Source organism: Syngnathoides biaculeatus, chromosome 6 (genome assembly GCF_019802595.1).
Source record: "Syngnathoides biaculeatus isolate LvHL_M chromosome 6, ASM1980259v1, whole genome shotgun sequence".
NCBI classification, from domain to species: domain Eukaryota; kingdom Metazoa; phylum Chordata; class Actinopteri; order Syngnathiformes; family Syngnathidae; genus Syngnathoides; species Syngnathoides biaculeatus.
Genome location: NC_084645.1, coordinates 27,836,195 through 27,857,742, shown reverse-complemented (window position 1 = coordinate 27,857,742; position 21,548 = coordinate 27,836,195). Strand labels below are relative to the sequence as shown.

General features: G+C 43.9%; 1 protein-coding gene and 1 pseudogene across 5 annotated transcripts; both read right to left on the bottom strand.

Annotated features, from left to right (window-relative positions):
• Positions 1-80: 80 nt before the first annotated feature.
• On the bottom strand, positions 81-19,847 carry cnot4a (CCR4-NOT transcription complex, subunit 4a). Of its 5 annotated transcripts, none has more exons than XM_061822584.1 (13): positions 19,573-19,847; positions 16,296-16,526; positions 12,462-12,659; positions 12,010-12,096; positions 11,491-11,592; positions 11,277-11,402; positions 11,044-11,168; positions 10,729-10,935; positions 10,576-10,636; positions 10,205-10,457; positions 5,528-6,064; positions 3,703-3,927; positions 81-2,440 (listed from the first exon to the last, which is right to left on the bottom strand). In XM_061822584.1, exons 2-13 carry the CDS (start codon positions 16,467-16,469, stop codon positions 2,103-2,105), a joined length of 2,433 nt encoding a protein of 810 aa, XP_061678568.1. In that variant the 5' UTR covers positions 16,470-16,526; positions 19,573-19,847; the 3' UTR covers positions 81-2,102. The 5 variants fall into 5 exon arrangements, with proteins under 5 accessions (XP_061678568.1, XP_061678569.1, XP_061678564.1 ...); XM_061822585.1 differs by having other exon boundaries at positions 10,576-10,633; XM_061822580.1 differs by having other exon boundaries at positions 11,491-11,599; positions 12,011-12,096.
• On the bottom strand, positions 3,053-3,173 carry LOC133502827 (5S ribosomal RNA; annotated as a pseudogene).
• Positions 19,848-21,548: the final 1,701 nt, after the last annotated feature.

Here is a 21,548-nt window from a genome sequence, read left to right as displayed (position 1 = left end):
TTGCTTCCTCGTGCGCAACACTAAACGGCTCAACCCAATTTCCAATTTCTTAATGACAACAGCAAACACGAGGTCTTGAATTTTTAAGTTTTATTCAAGGTTCATTTTTTCCAGACCTGCAGAGGACAGTTGTACTTCCTTTTAAGCGCCTCAAGTTCATTTCGTTGTCATTTTTCTTCTTTTTTTTTTTTTTTTAACCCCTTCCTCCTGACAGCATTGTAGTTAAAACCCATTTCCAGGGCTGTTGGCGGTTCCTTCCATTTTGATCATTGTGAGTCAATACTGTTAAATGGGGGGGGAGGGTTTGGGGGAGGGGGGCCAGAAGAGCAAAAAACTGGGGTCAGTAATTATTAAGACTCGAAAAGAAGAAAGGCAGAATGTGGTGGGCGAATACGGTGGGGGCGGGGGAAGCTGAGACTGACCGCAACGGTACTACGTACTGCAGCTGCCTTGTGACGCCCGCTCACTCGCACGTGTCAAAGTGGCACAAAACGACGTACGGCGCCCTCGCGTGCCGGGGTTGGGGGAATTCAACTGCGGTCGCCAGAAGGGACGCACGCGATGCCCGTCACCGAACTGGACAGGCGCGCCAACTACGTGCGCTTCCGCTAAACGCGAGAAGATACATATTGAACTTGTGTCTGAAACTTTTCGTAACCATTTTTATTTCTATATAATATGTGGCGTGCCTCAAACGTCGGGATACGGAAGAGGGCGCCGTGCTTTGCACTTTCTAGAAAAGTTCTGCTCCATTTACCCAACTGGTCGCCCACGTCCGATCTACAAAATTAAGTGTTTTGCGCGCAAATTACATCTCATCTGGAACCGCAAATTCATAATCCAGCTCGCGAGCAAATTTTAGTATTTCTTAGCTGCAAATTACTATTCCGTAATTTCACAAATGTGTATTTCTTGCACACATTGTACCCAAGTCGGACCGCAAGTGAGCATTTTTTTCACGGCCACAAATGTTATGCTTGTATTTCTATGATCGTGTAATCTATCATTTGAAGCAACACGTTAGCATTTCACTGACCAATTTATGGCAATATAGTTACTTGCAGCCCCGACTGAGTATCGTGCAGACAAAAATATTTTGTACGTACGTTTCATTTATAGTGAACCACAATTTAAAATCCTCCCCCCCGGTACGCATACTGCAATCATTGACATGTGACCTCACCTACATGCATTCAGGCTCTGTTCTCTCTCCGCTCCACATTAAGGCCTCGATTAAGCCCTCGCGAGTCGACAAGGTGGGGCTGGTGGGGGTTTGGGGGGGGGGGGCTCCCGATGACCCCCCCCCCCTGTCCTCGCCGGCCTAGTTAGTATTTCAATCTGTTTAGTTTGACTTTTATCTACTTGGTGGCTTGTCCACGTTAGGGTTAGGCTACTGTCGGTACCACACGGTGGCACTGTGAGTAAAGAGTCTAACCCTCGTGCTCAGGATATGTGCCACCTTTTCCCCGCGGGGGTGGACTCTCCCCCTCCCCCCCCACTCCACCCCCTCCTACGCGCCACTCCCTTGCAATTGGGCACTGCCCTACCCTCTGATACAGAGGTTCGGCAAAAATGTCCCCAGTGGGAGCCCAACACTGGAGGGCGTGCGGGCCACCGGGCCTCTCAAGCCGGTGGGGCAAACCTTTTGGTGCCCCACCCTCGGGGGGGAGCCCTGTGCATAGCCTGCTCCCCGTACTCCCCGAAACCCGAGTTGTCGTTCCTCGGCGAGCGATGGAGCCGAGCGACGACTGTCATCCTTGATTCACAACCGTTTACATTTTCACCGTTAGTTACGTTTAAAAAGACAACCCTCGTTTAAGCTTAATTCAATCTGTCAGTTTTTTTGGGGTCCTCAGTACTACACCGGGGTCACCCCCCCCCCACCCCACAATCTTCATCAAAGGACTGGTGATGGTCGCAGACGAAGGTTATGGATCATTTGTGTGCCACGAACAAAGAGGGGAGGGGGGGGGGGAAGTGGACCAAAAGAAAGCATTATGTGTTACTTTGTTAATCATTTTTCATACTCTGCAGATTGATGTTTGGGGGGTGGGGGTCGGGGTACATGAAGGGTGGTGGAAATGGAAGGGTGGAGTCTGTATTCAGTGGCGGTCCACGGTGGCACTCTGTAGCAACTCTGTGGCGGGCTGTCCCTGGGGTCTGAAGGCGGTCTGGAAACCTGGCGGGGGGGAGTGGAACTGGCTGGCGGGGTTGGCTGTGGCGGGGGGCAGGTAAGGGGCCCAGCCGGCGGCGGCGGCGGCTCTGTGGTGGAGAGGGAGGTGGCCGTCCAGGATGCCGCTGTGGAGGGGCTGGGGGGCGGGCGCCGCCGCCGAACTGGCCGGACCGTCCATCTCTGTGAGCGCCTGCAGGGACTTGAGCCAGTGTGGGGGGTTGTCGTCGTGGAGACAGTCTAAACTGGCGCCCGCTGAGGCCGGGATGCCTGGAGATCGGAACGTCACACAATACTTTACAAGACACTTCAAAACATGTCTAGATACCACATTTGAAACAAGTCGTCGGATAGTGGACAGAAGTACTGGCAACAACCTGACAATCCCGACCGACTTACTGCACATCCCTACGACCTCGCTACCCTGGACGGCTTCAAACCGAGCTTCCTTCCTACTTCGCCATCAGGGAGGGGCTCAGAGTAGAGCCGCTGCTCCTCTGCATTGAGGTTCCTTGGGCATCTGATTCCTCCCCAACGTCTCACTGGTGATTTGTTCCGCGGACGTCCCACCGGAAGGACAGAACTCCATAGACGGATTACGTCTCTCGGCTGGTCTGGGAACGCCTAGGGATCCCTCCGGAATTGCTGGATGAAGCGGCTGGGGAGAGGGAATTGTGGGAATCCCTGCTAAAGCAACTGCCCCTTCGACTTGACCTCGAATAAGCGGTAGAACTGGATGGATTATCTTCTTTTCCTTTCGGCTTGTCCCGTTAGGGGTCGCCGCCACGCGTCATCTCAGATGACCGCGTATGTGTTTGGCACACTTTTTACGACGGATGCCCTTCCTGACGCAACCCCTCTGCATTTTAGCCGGGGAAGAGAATCTTACAGCACCTGTTATTCCCAGCCGGTCTCCCATCCAAGTACTAACCAGGGTCAAACCCGCTTTAGCTTCCGAGATCAGACGAGATCGGGCGTTCTCAGGGTAGCGCTGGACGTAAGCCGGTAGAAACGGATGGATAATTGTGCGGTTTTAGTTCACACGGACAGGTTAATTTTGTTCAAGATGAATATAGACCATATGTATATTTCAGGACCAATTTACAAAGAAATTTAAGAAATTCTACCCGCTGAAGCTTCCTTTGAGCCACATACCTACCGGCCTACCCGTCTACCTACCTAGCCACAAAGCTATCAAGCTAGCAAAATATCAAACCTAATAAGCCACTAGTAGCTAGCTAGCCTTTAAGCCACCTAGCTACCTAACTTTCCACCCAATCTTAGCCACCTAGCTAGCAATTCATCTATCTAGAGTCACTCAACTCTAGCCACGGAGCTACCTGCCTTCGAGCCACCTAACCACAACCCATCTACTTACTACCTAGCCATCCGCCTCGCTATGTACCAACACTGCTCGGTTCAAGCCACCAAGCTACAACCCTAACTAGCTATAATCGGGCCTCCGAGCCACCTACCTACGAGACAATAGCATTAGAATAAGGTAGAGATCTCATCAGCCATCTCCAACATACCTGTGATGATCGCAGGGTCCATCCAGCTCGCTGTGCTGTCCCAGCTCAGGCTGTGCGAAATGCCTGCCGGCCCGCCGATGTGGTTAACACTGTTTGAGGATGAAGAGGACGAGGAGGAAGAGGAGTTTGGAAGGCCCCCGAAGTTGATGTTGATGTTGGGCAGGAGCGCTCTGAGACCGTCTTGCCACTCTTTCACATTTAGGCCTTCTATAGAACTGCTGTTTTCTGCAAGCGGGTAAATCACAAGTGCCGGGTTATTCACATTTTGATCACAGCGGAGGAACAACGTGGATCTCTTCAATTCTTGAGAAGTCAAGCCAATAATCTCCTTTCCCACATATTACGGTAAGTATACTGTGGACCCCCCCATTTTTTTAACACCCATTGATTTTAAACCAATCATTTTGTTTACAGTATGCAGGCTCGTCTGAATTTAGAGCGGCACACCTTCTGTGTGCCAAGCAGTTTAATACAAGAACGAGACAGAGAACATCCCCAACTCGACTGGCAATCACTGTTACCAAAAAGAAAAATATGATACATATGCCTGTGAGTATTACTGATCTGTTTGTGTGTTGTTGCTCTGTCCATGGTAAAGTAACAGCTGTTTAGGTTTATAATGCCTACCGTACCGCCCTACAGAGCCTCACCTAGTACATTTCTAAAGGAAATACCATTTAGTACATACCCACATTCAAACAAGAGATATTTACAAAGACGGTACAGAGTTTAATGCTAGTGGTGCCTCGCTAATGCTAGCGCCACGCTAACAGGGCCAGTTAAAAAAAACAAACAAAAAAAACATACTGGTAAAAATCACTGAGACACGGCAGTAAGATGGTAGCACAGCGCTAACATGGCCGGACCGGTAAAAGTCACTTCCTCGGCACATATATTCCACCGATCTCACTCTTAACTTTCCGCTCGAGTGCCCCCTTGCGGCCATTAGAAAAAAAAAAAAAAAAAAAAAATGCACAAATCTGCCGCATCGCCGCATAAATCACAGGCTTGAAAGTGTCGCAGTTTATAGACCAGAAATTACGATACTTGCCAATTGACATGAGCCCCCTATTGCTTTTTGCATTACATTGGCATTACGTTTTCAGGAATTAAAGGGTTTAGTTCAGGGGTGTCAAACTCATTTTTGTCACAGGCCACATTGTAATTCCGATTTCGCTCAGAGGGCCGTGATGGTGAAACCATAGAAAGCCTGAACCGCCTCGTCCTACTTACACAGGAAATTTATGAACTAGTCCTGGAATCAGAACAAGCGAAGTAGGGTTTTTCCAACCACTGTTCATGTTTGATAACACAAAAATGCTGATAATATCTCAACATGATCATCTATGATATATGATGATTTGAAATGTTGGGACTTTCACATGAATCACAGATTTTGACACGAATGATTTGCCTTCACGGGCCACATAAAATCATGCAGCGTTCCGCATCTGGCCCTCAGGCCTTGAGTTTGACACCTGTGGTTTATTTTAACATTTTTTGTGCTCAAGTATAGTGCCCCCCCACCCCCCCAAGTATACGTATGGTCTTTGTTTCCCCAAATTGGTGACGTATGATAACCTTCCATTTCGACAGAATGAGAACAAGAGGCGAGGAATAAAAAGTGTTTTAATAACTTGGGTCCAATTATTTAAAATTTTGAGTTTGTGTGGGAAGGGTAATAACTAAAAATTATTTTATATGGCGTCTATAATTGCAAATTTTAACCCATCGTGTGTGGGACTGGTTTCCCCTTGCGTTTCCTTGTACTGCAAAAACCCATGAAAACAATCACATAGTGAGTGGGCAGCCATGCAGACATTACCTGAGATGGGGATCCCTCCCAGACCTGTGCTGTGCTGATGAGGCATATTCAGGTCCAGGAAATTACTGTGTGAGGCAGCAGTGGCTGAGTGGTTCAAGTGTGTGAGGTTATTCCGCGAAGGGATGCCCATCCAGGGGTGTCTGGCAGCTTGCTGCTGTTGCTGTTGCTGCTGCTGTTGTTGTTGTTGTTGTTGACTGGCTTGACTGCTCTGACCGCCGGGGAAACTGAAGGAATTGTAGATGGCCCTGTGGTGGTGTAGCTGGGGGATGCGGGGTAGCCCGCCGTGTAAATGGTGAGAGTTGCCGGCGTTGCCGTTGGGGGGCGGGAGACCGGGTGCGTGATTGCCCCCCTGGGCGGGAGGCGCCGCGGAGGCCGAGCTCTGATCCTGTACCGACAGCTCCTTCTCGATGAGGTCAGCCAGCGCTTTGCGGGTGACGTCGAACGGGTCGAAGCCCAGGTCGTCCTCCTGCTGTTTGCTGGACGAGCCGAAGCCGAAGGCCGCTTGCCAGTCCGTGGACGACGACACTGGTATCGTTTCTGCCGCGAGAGCAAACATGGACGTTACTGGAGGTGCGACTAAAGTATAAGCAAAACAAAGGGGGTGGGGTGGGACAGCAACCTCAGGAACTTTCAAGTTCTGTAAGAAACCATAAAAATTGATTAATGTAGAAACTTGGTCGGAAGAGTACAAAAGTTATTCTCCTGTGTTCAATGAGTTGCTCTTGTAATGACAGTTTAAATTTTTTAAATTAACCCCTGAATTAAAAAAAAAAACAAAAACATATATTCCTCTCCAAAAAGGGAGGCAAGCCCACCCCCCACCAAAATAAATTGGGAACCACTGCACTAGTGCTACGTGAATTGGTAATGCATTTGCATTTAATCTTTACAAACTCTTTATTTTACATTTTAGGTAAAATGTTTTAACTTTTGTTTAAAAAAACATTTTAATTGAATATGAGTTTTTTATTTTCCTAAATTCAAGCACAGTAGAGTTATTTAAAACGATATAAGTTTGCGGAGCAAAACGTGCCTCATTTTGGATGAACATGAAGCATTTTAATGTTAGTCATAACGGAGTCAAATATTTTTCAGGTACTACTAAAATAAAGAACATTGGAAACCACAGTCGCCATTCATTGACATAGAAAAAGTAAATCCCTTCATTTGTGAGGGCTAGAGATTGAACCTTGCCATGAACTGCAAAAATCCACGAGTAATGGTCACCTTAAAAACATTTTGCCTCAAGATTTGTCACAAGATTCTAGAAAAGCACTTTTTTTCTATTAAACAAAGCTTCAGCCTGATGGTGGAAAGATCCTCCCCTCAACTTGGCATATTTCCTTAATCACGAGATAACCCCAAAGCTATATTTTTAATATTCCACAACTGACAAAAAACACAAACAGCAAATTAGTTTGATGGAGGGCAGCACCCCCTACCACCATAAAATAATACTGGACCTATATGCTCAAATAGCACAATCAGATTAAAAGTGATTAACTCCTTTAAAAAAATGTTTGAAATCCTAAGAGCAAAGGGAGATTAAATTCCACTATGCACAGTTTTCATGTATGAGTTAATAACCCTCCCCCAGCTTCTATCGAACAAGCAAAGTATTCAGTCAGATAGCCACCAATTGTGAGAGAAATGGTTATTATTCCAAGCACTTCAATGCCCTTTATCCAACACTCAAGCACTTTTCAGACCCTGAGAACACAACACTGACATCCAAATGTTTCAAGAATGCTGACCGCACGTGCACTATTTCACAATCACTGGGACACGGAGACATTTGATATAGTCTGTGTACTGGAGCAAGGTGTCGTGGCAACATGTATCTGTTATTATGTGCGTACCATTGTACTCAGTTAAGTGTCAGTTATTTGCTCGGTAAAGTCAATAACACAGGCACGGACTGTATAGTGGAAGGAAACTGCTTCAGGGTCTTACACATGACAGAGATCCAGTATGCAACTATTGTGATCTCAATTAATGAAATTTGATAAAAGGCTCATGGACTGGCTATTTAGATCGCCATTTAGCGACTCTTAACATGGATCTAGTATACCCTTCAATTTTGTTTAAAAAAAAAAAAATTTTGTCCTCCAAGTGTTCAGAAAAGGCCCCTCTGACAACTACAGTACTTGTGTTTGACAGAGTTTTGTATCCGCTTTGTCCATATTTGGCTAAAATGGCGACCTTTCCCCTGATTGGATGCCTCCGTGTAGAAGACCCAAAGGACCTTTCCAACCCATCAATCACATGTACAATAATAGCCAATCAGATAGCCACATTGTCTTAACCCCTGGCTTGACACGCCCCTCTCGCCAAATTGTCCAACAAGCAATGCTGGTTGTCAGTAGCGGGCGCTTGGAAAAGTTAATGTTACGAAGAAAATGGTCCTCAGATGCGCAATTCTGATGAAAGATATCCTGCGAGGTTACAAGGGGCCCGGTTGGTTAATTTTCCAAAGCCTAAAACACAGTTGACGAAGTGTCTACGATTGATTAAGGCGCGCGGAAGACCACGCGTACAAATAAATGCGGACAATAAACTCAAGGCTGTATGTTCAAAGGTAAGTGAGGGAGAAGTATCTTAATTCCATGTACATATCCTTGCGTGAAATAGTTGAGACCTCTCTGTAGAACTCTGACAAGTCTACCGCATTTGGCAAAAAAAACAAAAACAAACAAAAAAAAAAAACATACTCTAATATTATCTGGAATACACGATAGAGAATCGACTTCAAACATGTTCTGTTCAATTGCCATTTTGAAAGCTTGTGGGACATAGCTGAGGGGGCGAAGCTTAAGATCACCATCAGACAATGTGAGAGCACAACGTGTCTGTTATGTCAACAATGCCGGGTCGGGACCGTAAGGGTAGGCGAGATTTTCGCTACTGATGTCGATAAACTCAAAACATTCAAATGATCGTTTAGGCCTCTCGGGAGAAAAATATCTAGAAGCCAGGAAAGCGTGAATGGTTTTAATCCATAGTTGACGTTCACTGAGACACAGGAAAAACACGATTACATCCCAAATACTCTAAAAAGTTGGCTATATGGATGACAACTCTGCTCAGTTCACTGTTATACTGGCTTCTAATGGGCAGCTGTGGCTCAGTAGGAAGAGCTGGTCAGCTCAGACTGTCCGCATTTCAAAGTGTCCTTGGGCAAAACACTAAACCCTAATTTGCTCCAACTGAGCCTGGCAGCTCCTTCCATGGCAGCAGTCTCCCATTGCTGTATAAGTGTGTGTGAAAATGGGTGAATGTGAGGCTTTCTATTTTGCTTTGAGGACTGTGATAGTGTAGTCAAAGCCTTTTATAATTGGAGCCCATTTACGACTTCCCACTGATCACATGTCCTAATTACACAATTCAGTAAACATACGACCGACAAAAGCACAAACGGCAAATAGTAATAATGAAAAATCGACGCCTGGTGAATATTTCAAAGATGGCCCATTGCATCAATAATTTAGCAATGATTATGCACAGAGTTGAAGTGGAACGCCAACACGATCTCATTACTCGTAACACAAGATACATATTAATATGATGTGAACCATTAAAAATAAGCAGGATCTTTGCATCATCTACATCTTTACACCCAATGTCTGTGTAATGGGGATACTGGTTTTTAATTGGTTCTGATCTTGTTGAAACCAGATGGAAATGTATTTCATTAGATGGTCCAAAAAAATTTTCCCTTTGTAAAATGTGTTGAAAATACAGGGGCCATCCTTTATTATGAAAAATCGCATTGCAATGAACTGCTTTGTGCCCCAACGTATGAATATTTCATCCGGCACAAGAAAGCAGTCAGTACTGCCATACATACTTATTTAATTTTTGTTATACAGCAGTGTTCAAAATAATAACCGTCCAATGTGACTAACCAGATTAATCCGCATTTTCAGAATATTTGTTTTAATTGCTACGTCATCCAAGATGCATGTTGGTCCAGTAGATTCTCAGAAAACCAACAAAATATATTAAAATGTTCTCCTACTATATTACGTTACAAATATTTCATTTTTATGTTACTTCAACATTTTTTCCAATATTGCATAGCTTGAAGTATGCTTTGCCTCTTCATTGAATAACTGGGAGCACAAGAGTGAGAACAGGTGCTAAAAGGAATCCTTTAACTGTGGTATGAATTTTTTTTATGTGTTTAAAGCACAGGTGTCAAACTCAAGGCCCAGGGGCCAGATCCAGCCCACCACATGATTTTATGTGGCCCGCGAAGGCAAATTATTTGTGACAACTTCTGTGATTCTTGTTCAAATCTGTACCAAAATTTCAAATTGTCATATCATGAATCATAACACGGTATTGCAAGTTTTTATGTTATCAAACATCAACAACAGTTGTACCCTTGATTTCTGATTTGAAAAGTAATTCATAAATTTCATGCGTCAATATGATGAGTCGATAAAAACGATTTTTATGGTTTCACAGTCATAACGACCCTCTGAGGTAAACCGGAACTAGAGTGTGGCCTGCGAAAAAAATTAGTTTGACACTCCTGGTTTAAAGCTTTTGTGAGGGGTAATGTACTTCAAATGATTTTTACATGATATTTCAATATCACAATTTTCGCCTCTTGCCCAGATTCCCTATATTTTTAAACACATAGGGATATACAGTATGAAAAGTTCGAGTTACCTGACGTGAATAGGCTCTGCGGTTCAGGAGTCATGGGCCAATCGGAGGCCCGGGGGTCGCTGGGAAATGGGGGCAGACCGGTGGGGAGCGGGTTGGGGTGTCTGAAATTGCTGTTGTCCGAAAAGAGTGATTGCGACTCGGCCGCCGCGCCCTCGAAAGGCGAGCGGGCTGTGAGGTCGGACACGCTGATGGGCACCACCAGGCTGGGCTTGGTCAAACCCGGCGGAGGGGATGGGGAGTCACTGGTGGGCATCTGTGGAAGAGAGCGATAATAATGTGCTCGTCTGACTTGTTCGTTTAGGGTTTTTTTTTTTTTTTTTTTTTTTGGGATGGGGGGGGGGGGCAAAAGCAAGTATCTGAAAGTGTTCTACCTGTTGGAAAGTATCGCCGTTCACCATACCAATAGACTCTGAAGCTTTGTCACTAGGGCTGCTGGCACAATATTTTGTGTATTAATAGCCGAAAAACAAACACGCTTCATGCAAAACGCGGGCGCTGCAGGACTCGGGAGTTCCCAGTCCTACCTGTTGCTGTCACAGTTTGATGAGAAAGGGGACATGGCAGTACACTGGCCAGGACCGATGTCTGTATCGAGACAATCTGAGGCGAGTCCCTCTTGGTCTAGATAGTCTAGCAGCGGCGGGGACTTGCGGTCCTCTGAAAGGCCATTGGCTAGTTTGCTGTGCCCTGATAACGTGGGCCACCCATCTTTACCATTGCTACTGTTTTGTCTGTTGCAAAAAACAAACAAACAAAAAACATAAAAGGAGAACGAAGACATGAGGGATTATGACAGGACGAGAAAGCAGAAGATGGACAGATGAGCGGAAAATGCCGACCTTTGCGTTAAGCCCGATTTACTTTTTGACTTTTCTGCTCCACATACTGGAGGTTGTAGAAAGCTAGGGTTTATTTTATACAGGTCTTGCAGGAGTTTTTGCTCATACTCCTGATGTTTCCCTGCCTGAAAACGAGATGCAAAAAATGCGTCAATTATGTCAACGCAAATATTTATATATTAAAAAAAAAAACAGAGCAAGGGGGATCACCTCACTATCAATAACTGTATTACCTGCATTTCATCTTTAGTAAAGCTAGCTGCTTCATCTCCTAACTCATGTAGATACATACAATCAGGTTTAGGACACTGCATACTTTTGAGGAAGTAACTGCAGTACTTTGTTGTGCCTAAAGACGCCTGTGAGAGGGAGAATAGAATTAAAATAACAGAAACGCAAACAGAATTGACTTAGCCTTCATCGCCGAGAGGAGGATCAGCAAGTTACCTTGAGTGTTCTGCCGTCGACCACCACGTTGTTAACGCACTGTATTGCTCTGAGAGCGTCTTCTGAGCGAACATAGGTAACGTACGCACTGGCACTCGGCCCCTGGACCATCAGAGGTATAAAGAGACAAATCAGACAGACAGACAGCCACTGAAAATTTGTTGTTTTTTGCTTGCTCCTGAGTTGCAATTCAAAATAGAAACGGTTGTAGACTGCCAAAATATCTCACTGAACATTTTCTTCTGCATTTAAATACACAAAATATAGGGTGTGTTTTCATTTCCAAACTTCCACCTTTGAAATGTTCAGACACAAACAAACAAGCGACACGAAGGCAGAAAAGGTATTAAAGTTTGACGGAAAATGACCAAAACTGAACCAAATGAAAACTTGTATATTTTTACTTTTTTTAAAAAATTGTGAAAAACAGTAGACTACAATTCTGTGAAAGCATTAATTATAATGTTTTAGTCAGGATACCATCAACATAGCAACTAAAGGGTACGTCTGTGAACTCACCTGTGACCCTGCATAAGACGTACTATTGTTGATAACTACTTTATGGATCTTCCCGAATCTCCCAAAATATTCTGGTCGTTTTAGGACCTGTGGGTGCAACAAAAAACACGTATGAGGTCGTTGACGTAAGTCTCAATACTGAATCTACAACCTTGAGCTCAAGATCTAGGAAGCTAGTTCCTTCAGTTTCAATCCAAATGCACAACTCATTGAAAAAGCCTTTTTCTATTTCATTTAAAATTGGGCTATTTAGTTAACACTGGAAAACAAAATTCAACCACCAAAGTTTTTTGTGTCACATGACCATGCTTTGTTTCCACAGATTTCTGTGCCAAAGTGTATTTTTGTGCTCATTTACGGTTACTAAATAGGATGGACTTCTTTCCAGAACCCTCACAAATGCAGCAGTACCACGTGGAGCATAAGCAAGTCACCCAGCTCGCCGTGCTCACCTCCAGGTCAGCGAGGCGCTGCGAGAGCCCCACGACGAACACCAGGTTTCTCTGGACCACTCGGACGCTGGCCAGGTGCTTGCGGTTCTCCGTCACCTTCTGCTTTTTCTCGTTCTGTTTCTGCTTCTTTTCGTTCTTTATCCTCTGGATCTCCTCCTGTGACAGAGGCTTGTACACAGCGGGGTCCTCGGGGTACGGCTACGTGAAAGACAGCAAATATCAAGAATAGAGTCAAGAGTCACTATATGCAGCCTTACACTGGGTTGCATTTTAACCCAATTATACACGCAAGAGAGAATATTCTGCAGTCTATCATTACTGTAGCACTTGAGTCCAGTGGTCTCCAACCACCGGTCCGCAGATCAATTAGTACCGGACCGCCAAAGTAATAATTAGTTCTGTTGTATTCATTATCAGAGTCTGGAAAAATCTTTTACTTTGAAAAATGACCGGATTCTCTGGGTTACATCTCGGTCACTTGAGGACCAAATTTACCCCCGCAAGATAGAAAAAAAAAAAAAAAAAAAAAAACACGTCTTTGGAAAATTTATATTCGATGGGGAAAAGGCCCACTGAAGAGATCGAGGAAGAGCCTACAACTTCCTAGAAAGTTATTAACCACATCAAAACACTCCTTTAACTCACGCGTTTTTGAGGAGGTTTGTGAAGAGATGGCACGGAGATGCTTCTCTTACACACGGAAATAAGATGGCTATCCAGAGGGAAATCGCTCTTTAATCGCTGTTTTAATTACGAGAACCATTGCAAAGATTTCTCATTTCCGACATATCTGTGAACCGGGGTTTTCTGGCGTGACAGCAACCAAAATAAAACAACATAACAGATTGGATATAAACAACGCACTTCTGGTGTCGTTGTCTCCCATTACGTTACCATCTCGTTGCAGGGAAGCAAGCTCAGGGCTCCCATTGATTTTGCGTCATAGTGAGTTAAATTTTTCATGCAATTTAAATCCATTTTCGTGGCGTATCTGTATCTTATTTTGAAGGCTTGTTTAAATGTTACTTCAGCGACCCGTTAAGAGTGCTCGGTCTGTGGTCGCCAACAGAGGGACACAGTCCAAACTGACATGTATTTCAGCTGTTGAAAAATAACAGTCATGGAAGATTTAGTTAAAAAAAAAAAAGTTGAACTGTTGTGTAGGTATAGTTGGATAAAAAAGAAATTTGGAATGGCTGGTTCCTGTTCTTTATTTTATTTATTTCCTTGTAATATTCTTATTTTATTATTCATTATCATGTTTATTGTATTCAATACAAACAATTTTCAAAAACTACGTAACAACCACCCAACCCCACTCCCCCTGTATTCTTCTTTTTTTTCCCAATATTGACTTAAAACACCCGACTCTTTAGCATGTGTTTGCGTACAACTCGAAAATGTGTAGCAAGGTTGTACAGTGTAGAAATCAAAAAAACACTTTCAGGAAAAATAATGCCGCTAATGAATCACAACAACTGAGGTTGGTTGTCTGGTGACGACAATGCAACACCTTTCAGATGACTTCCTTTCCTTAAAGCACCCAACAACAAATCTTGAAACTTTTCTTAAATTAGTTTGGAAACTTCCTGCAACTGAAGTGACTCAAACGCACGCAATTCGGCGTTAAACAACAACAAAAAAAGTATTTTCCTTTCTGAGACACAGTCAGTCCTTCCATCATCTACATCTAAATTCTCTAAAGCAGGGCTCAGCAACCTTTTTTGAGGCTGAGGGCCACTTTGTGATCGTATGAAGGGCTACGTGACCTGTTTTGCGGCAAATTTCAGACTCAGTTCATTACACGTACATAAAATATTTTTGTTTTAATTTGTAGTAAATGAAATTACGGGTATTTTAAAATTTTAATTCACATAAGCAAGTCAAATTCAGAATTTAGAGCATAAATAATAGAAACAATTTGTGGCCTATGATATTTTTAGAACATACCTCGCGGGCTACCATTCGCCCGTGGGCACTGCGTTGGTGACCCCTACTCTAAAGCTATGACGGAGTCTGGGGTCAAAAAACAAAATGAATATGATGTTGGTCTGACCGGCATTTTCTGTACAACGTGGCAAGGTCAACCTGATTCAGGCAGCAGAGTGGTGACTGTGTCTCCCTCACCGTGACAACGGCACTGATTTTAGTTTTTCAAATGACGATTATCGAATATACAGTTTAGACATTCATAAGTAATTACTTTTCTTTTTTCTACGGGGGGGGGGGGGATTTCTAAGTTGCAACAAACTTTTGACTGGAAGCGTATATCGACACAAAGATGTGTTTTCATGGAATCCATGAAACTGTCTGTGTGACCCCAAATTTATGAACAATTTCGTGTATATAATAATCCAATACAGGGGCAAATGTGTATATGTAATAATACAAAGATTACACATCTATATAGTTTTCACGATGCCTGCACCCCGTCTGAGGGAAACCATGATAATGACGTGGTCCATGACAAGAATAAAACTGACGCCATTGCTCGGAAGTGTCCAATGGTGTGAATGAGCCTGTGAATGTTTGTCTAGATCAGTGATTGCCAACCTTTATAGAGCCAAAGCACATTTTATAATTGAAAAATCCCACGGCACACCAACAAAAGTAAATGTCACCAAAAATGGATCGATTAAGTACTCTATGTACTTCCTGCCATTTAATAGAAGATGATTTTTTTGTTCTGTCTGTCATTGTGCCTCACTGGCATAAATAGATGAAGGTTAGGGTTATTTCTTTGAATGTTTTGTTTTTTTTTTAAGCGACTTGGATAACTTCCCACGGCACACCCGAAGAGCGCTCACGGCACACTGTTTGGGAATCACTTTTCTAGATTTGCCCTGCGGTTGGCTGATGACCAGTCCAGGTTGTACCTACCCTGCCTCTTGTCCAAAGTGAGCTTCTCAATGTGACTATAGTTGTAAACATTTCACACTGCGCACTCATTAAGAACGTTCAAATATGGTCAGTTTCGTATTTTTTCACAAATCGATACGACTGGTCAGTCCAGTAACTTTACCTGACCTAAAATATTGGAAATGTGTTGCGCTCTTTGAGGATGCAATTATGACTGCAAATGATAACATGGCATTTTTTTTTTATTCTGAAAACTGATGTTTCTGGATATGTAAGTGTACCTCCAAATCCCAGAGATGAATAAGACGTGATGCTTTTACATGCAGTGACTCACATCTACCAGTAAATTAGAGCAGAGGCTGTTTTATCTTAGAGCAGTAGACTTATTATTTGAAATGCATATGACACTCGACAATGTTACTTGATTGAATGGCAAAGGAGTAAAAAAATTTACATAAAAGCCGAGGAATTTCAGAAATAGTTAAACATAAACGTTTTGCTTTCTATATAAAATTAAAACTAAAAAGCAAGGCATATCAAAACATTTGATAAGACGGACTATCAAGTTTTCACATTTAGTGAACAATAAATTACTTAATTTAAGGACGATCAACATGAATGGTGAGTTAATTAGTCCATTTCAAAACATTTGAGAAGTGGCTCTCTCTCCCCGCAAAATGTCAAATAAATCACAAATTTAAAATTTTTTTAAAAAACATGCTTGTTAAGCCTCGCCTCTGCATTTTTGCTAAACCTCTTCAGGCAATAGGCTTTTCATATTTAATGGTATTTCTATTAAATCTTGTTCTATTATACAAAATATATATAAAATTCCCTATTAATACCCAAACTTGCTTTTTTTGTTGTTGTTGTTGTTGTAAATTCACGTTTTATTCCCATGAATTCTCCCCACGAGTTTCCAACTTGTAAATTTCCCGCAATTCCAAAAACCCTTATCGAGTAAGTCTCCCTCACCTTTCTGCACGCCGGGCAAAGGCCGTTCTCGTCTGTGCGGATGCGGTGCCAGCAGAAGCGGCATATCTGGTAGCCGCAGGTGCAGGGGAAGAAGTTGACGTCGTCAATCTCCAGCGGCTCCATGCATAGGGGGCACTCCATGGGGTCGTCCTTCATTTCAGGGCTATGGGACATCCTACGGCGTGGCGAGACTGAGCGTTGAAGCGGTCGCGGAGCGCAGAACTGCGAGGACTAAAGTGCGGTAACATCGTGAGTCAAGCCATACTTTGTCATGATGAACAACACTGATCCTTGAAACTAACGTGTCCCCTTACACGCAGGCTTCGTTACAACGTTTAAACTCAAACTATCTTTTCCAGGTGAGGTAAAGCTGCCAGGTTGGTGCGAAGCACCCGGCGTGAGTGTTTTGACATTCACGAGCTTGAGCTCCAAAGCCACCGGGGGGCATCTCAGGGGTTTCAGATTAGGGCAATCCAGGACACTTGGAGCTGGAAAAGAAGGGTTCCTAGGCATAAATAAGCAGTCACGGGCAACTGCAGCTCTACGGGACTGGTTACAGAGAGGTGAACCCACCCACAAAACATTGATCCACCGAGATGAATGCCAAAACAAGTCAAGCTTAATGTGGTATCATTAAAGGATCACTTCTTTTTTTACAATTACAACATGAAAGTCAGAATTTTGAGAACCCAAATAAAACTCACATAAGCACAGGGAGAACACACAAACTCCACAAAGAAACACCACAGCAGTGACACACACTTCTTCTTTTGCTTTGGGCTTGTCCCGTCAAGGGTCGCCACAGCTTGTCATCTTTTTCCATCTAAGCCTATCACGTGCATCTTCCTCTCCAACACCCACTGCCCTCATGTCTTCCCTCACAACATCCATCAACCTTTTCTTTGGTCTTCCTCTCGGTCTTTTGCCGAGTAGCTCCATCCTCAGCACCCTTCTACCAACATACTCACTCTCTCGCCTCTGGACATGTCCAAACCATCTAAGTCTGCTCTCTCGAACCTTGTCTCCAAAACATCCAACTTTGCCTGTCCCTCTTATGACCTCATTTCTAATCTTATCCAGCCTGCTCGCTCCGAGCGAGACCCTCAACATCTTCATTTCTGCCACCTCCAGTACTGCTTCCTGTTGTTTCTTCAGTGCCACCGTCTCTAATCCGTACATCATGGACGGCCTCACTGCTGTTTTATAAGCTTTGCCCTTCATCCTAGTAGACACTCTTCTGTCACAGCAGTGATACAAACTCCCAACCTAAAAACTGTGAGGGTGACATGCAAACCGCTCAACTGTGCTGCCTTAAAGTCACGTCCATCCATCCAACCTGTCACTCCTTGGGTCAGGTGAGCTGGAGCGTATCCTAGCTGACTGGAGGTGAGACGCGAGGCACATCACAGATATAGACAAACAGCACTCATATTTTTGTAATGCGAATGGAAACGGGGAGAACAAGCCAATGACACACTGGAAGACGGCAGATGAGCTTTAAACATCAAACCACAAAATCACCGTTCTGCCTCAAGACAAGTCCATCCAGCTATTTTCTATGCCGCTTGCCCTCAGCATCGCAGGTGATCTGGAGCCTCATTGGGGAAAGCTGCTGTCGCCATTCAAAACAAGTCCAATCCATCCATTTTTTATTGCGCTTGTCCTTAGACGCTTGGCGGAAGGTGGGCGACTGATGATGCAGGGCATATATTGACAAATTCCTCAGGATATAACAATTATTGGCCAGGTATAATGCTGGTGCTGATATATGACATATATTGGCATTGACTTTTTTTTAATCCAGTACCTGACGAGAGAATTTAAAACTGGGTGAACGTCAGGAGACTATTTAAAATTTCATTTAACTTCACAACAGATACTGCTGAACCTAGTAACCCCCTGAACTCATTTGAACTTAGAACAAATATCAATTAGAGGAAGATTTTATTATGTTGAAAGGTTTTTAAATTTAGAAGACACACTCCTAAACCTCTGAATTTTAAAAGATATACATTGTCTATTTTTTTAAGAAAAAAACTAGCATTACAAATCTGAAAAGCTGTTTAATAAACATTAAAGGCTTTTAAACAGCACAGTCGTTTTGAAGTTTTGTAGCTTATTCAGCATTATGACCCCAAAATTTTCATTTTTACTGCATATGAATACCAGCTCCAAATCCGCCTCCATGACTACTAATAAATCACTATTGACAAAGGGTTGGGGGGTGTAAACATACCCTTCTCCACAAATTCTATTCACATTGACGCGAATGGACAATTTAGTGTCTTGCAAGGAATCCGGAGGTGAACAGGCAAACTCCACAGAGGAAGACGGGATTCAATCCCATTCCAAAGCAGGCGTTTAAGTCCTGCAATAACTTTTGCACACACACAAAAACAAATATACAGCAAAAACAAACAAACAAAAAAATCTCCTAAATTAGTCCAGATCTGCCTTGCTCCGCTGTTACCTAACGCCTCGCAACATATCGGCAGTGATTGTGTATAAATAACGTGTTGTTAGCAGTCATGCTCTACTTAGTATGTGACAACACGGCTGACAGAAACTTGGGAGCCCGATCCCGATTTGCGGAGCAAAGCGAATCCGCGTAAGCGTACGAAGGGAGGAAAAATAAAAAGAGCAGCATTTCAAATCCTGTCCGTGGTTGTTCGCAATGCAGTTGTCAAGCCATTGTTTGGCTGCCGTGCCGTGCGGGACAGTCAAAGTGTGTCATCTCGGCCTGCCTGTTTTCAGACTCGTACCTCCTGACAGATGTTATTCGACCGACGTGAATCAAAAGCAGCTAACATTAGCCAAGAAAACACATAAAGGGAAGCTGCTCTAGTTTATATAAGTCAGCAGAGAGCGAGAGGGGGAGAGAGTGGGGGTGGGTGGGGGGTAGTCCGCTGGGTGGGTGGCGGGCGTTAAACATTCAATTTATTCATTCGGAAGCGGAATTTCTACACGCCACTGATATCGACTACTTTATAAAACCGTCGACACGACGTGACGTTTCGCCCCCTGACAGCTTGCTTGTAGATAACCGCTTAGCATCGGCTAGCCTCGGCGGAGGCTACGGACGCGGCCTGCGAATGCTAACGGCAAGCTGGGCGCAAGTTGCCCGCGATTAAAACGCCTGACAGCGCTCTCACCGGCTCGGAAACACGCCGGCCGGGGTTGGAATGGACGCGGGCACCCTCGACGGTCGTCGGGCGGGTTAACAAACGGGCCTCTTGGGCGATCTGAAGGGAGTGCTGGAGACGTTAGCGTTACTTACCCTGTCCGTATTTAGCTAGGATTCCACTCCAAGAGAGTCACACCGAATTGGGCGGGGACTACGAGTAAATGTGTGGGGAAATGTCAAAATATCTCGAAGCGGTCACTTGGGGTAACCGTAGGTGTGCTGTTCGGTGTTAAGTAAAAGGCTATAAATCTGTCTTTTTGCCCCTGTCTTTTCTTAGTATTGAGGAGACAATTTACGCTCAAACCACCATCTTAGCTAGCATTAAAATAGGGGGGAGGAGGGAGCGTAGTAGTACTCGACCGCACTGAGTCTGCGCGGAGAGAGCGGTGCATTGCGGGAGATGGAGTTTTTAAACACAGCGTAACACTTCGCGATCATCAAATCAACATCAAATCTGATTTGGTGGTTGTTCGAATGCCGGGCCACAGCAAAATAATAATTCATTGGATTTATAAAACAAACAAATGTGAATTTTTGGATGCAGCAGCCCCATTAAATGCACTGTAAAAAAAAAAAAAAACCTTTGAGGGGATTTTATATGAAAAAAAATGCACAGCATGTAGAAAAAAACAGATGTTGAGTTTATGTATTAGTAATGAAAGTTCAATACTGATATATAAAATCCAAGGTTGCAATTTTGATTATTTTATCATCAATTAATCTGTTGATTTCCTTTTAATGAATACGATGACAACATTTTTGTTAAATTTCAATTTATTTATTCAAAAATGTGGCGTTATTTTATCTTGAATGTGAAGAAAATGTACAAATGTAATTTGATTATGATTCAGTTAGTGGTATGGACCGTAGCATGTAAGAAAAACGACCAACAACCGTTTTCCAGTCGAGGTTTGGAAATGTTTCATTTGATTAAACACAAAGATAATCAGCCTGCTTTCCTGGAGGACCACAAAAATCTGAGAATACTTCATCTTGAGTTGATGAAATTCCAAGGATATGGATCATTTTAAGTTAAAGGTCAAGTGTCATCCCTATAGACATTCCAAAATAGATGTTGTAATGAAAAATACATGTAACATTATTCACTTAAATGTCTCTACGAAAAAATTAATATGAGCGGAGAGCGTGTCATCTATGCGCAAAGTTGCAGAAGTGTCATTCAACATTAAAGTGTGGCCATATTGGCTGCATCTCCTGCCCGTGACGTCATCCCAGACATCCGCCATTGAAAACACGCTGTGGCCCCGACGATGGCGAACACGCCCCTTCTGACACGGAAGCTCTTTTCGAAGAAGAGAACATCTCACAATCGAGTGAAGTGACTGGGGCAATGTTACCCTATCGTTTTGAGCCATATTTAGAGGATATGCGGATCACGGCCAACCCGCATGCAGCCAAACCACCTCCCCGCCCAATCCACCTCTGTGCGGCGGTGATAAAAACAACACCACCCGCGAGCGACGACGACACCGCAGCCAAACGGCCTCCCCGTCCAATCCATCTCCGCGGCGGAGATGAGGCACAACGGCGCGGCGCCGCATCCGCTTTTCACAGCTTCGGTTAGGGTGGCACATCAACATATTTAGCACTCCTGATTTACGGATTACGCCCCCCCCCCCTCCCAACTATTATTTTTTTTAGTAGCTGTACCTGTCATTTGGAACCCACAAAGCTCTTGTCCGTCGTACCCGTGCAATCCATTTTTCACGACGAACCGGGTCTTTTGGAAAAGTATGAAGAGCGAATCCATCCTCCCGAGTGTTCGAGCAATATGCAGCAATACAACGAGCCGGCATTTCCACTAACATGAAGGAAAAACGAGCTAAATTCCCGCAGGTAAAACTGATATGAACACACGAAGCCTCCTGTGCGAGCATCTTCTACTAACGTCACTTCCTGCTTCTTCTCGAAAACAAATCCCTCGAGAGGATTTTCATGGCGGGAGTTACAAAAAGCCATATACGTCAAAATCATGTTTTGTGGTGAAAAAAAACAGATGGGTCCATGCCGGCTGCCGTTTTTTTTTTCATTAATAACATACTAAAAAA

What these genes read in the sequence shown, in the direction of transcription:
- cnot4a (XM_061822580.1), bottom strand. Translation starts at nt 16,469, where the DNA reads ATGTCCCATAGCCCTGAAATGAAGGACGACCCCATGGAGTGCCCCCTA. An exon ending in TCAAACTGTGACAGCAACAG is followed by an intron (nt 10,637 to 10,728) that starts GTAGGACTGGGA and finishes ATATTGTGCCAG; the next exon opens with CAGCCCTAGTGACAAAGCTT. An exon ending in GGGAGGGATCCCCATCTCAG is followed by an intron (nt 3,928 to 5,527) that starts GTAATGTCTGCA and finishes ACCCGCTTGCAG; the next exon opens with AAAACAGCAGTTCTATAGAA.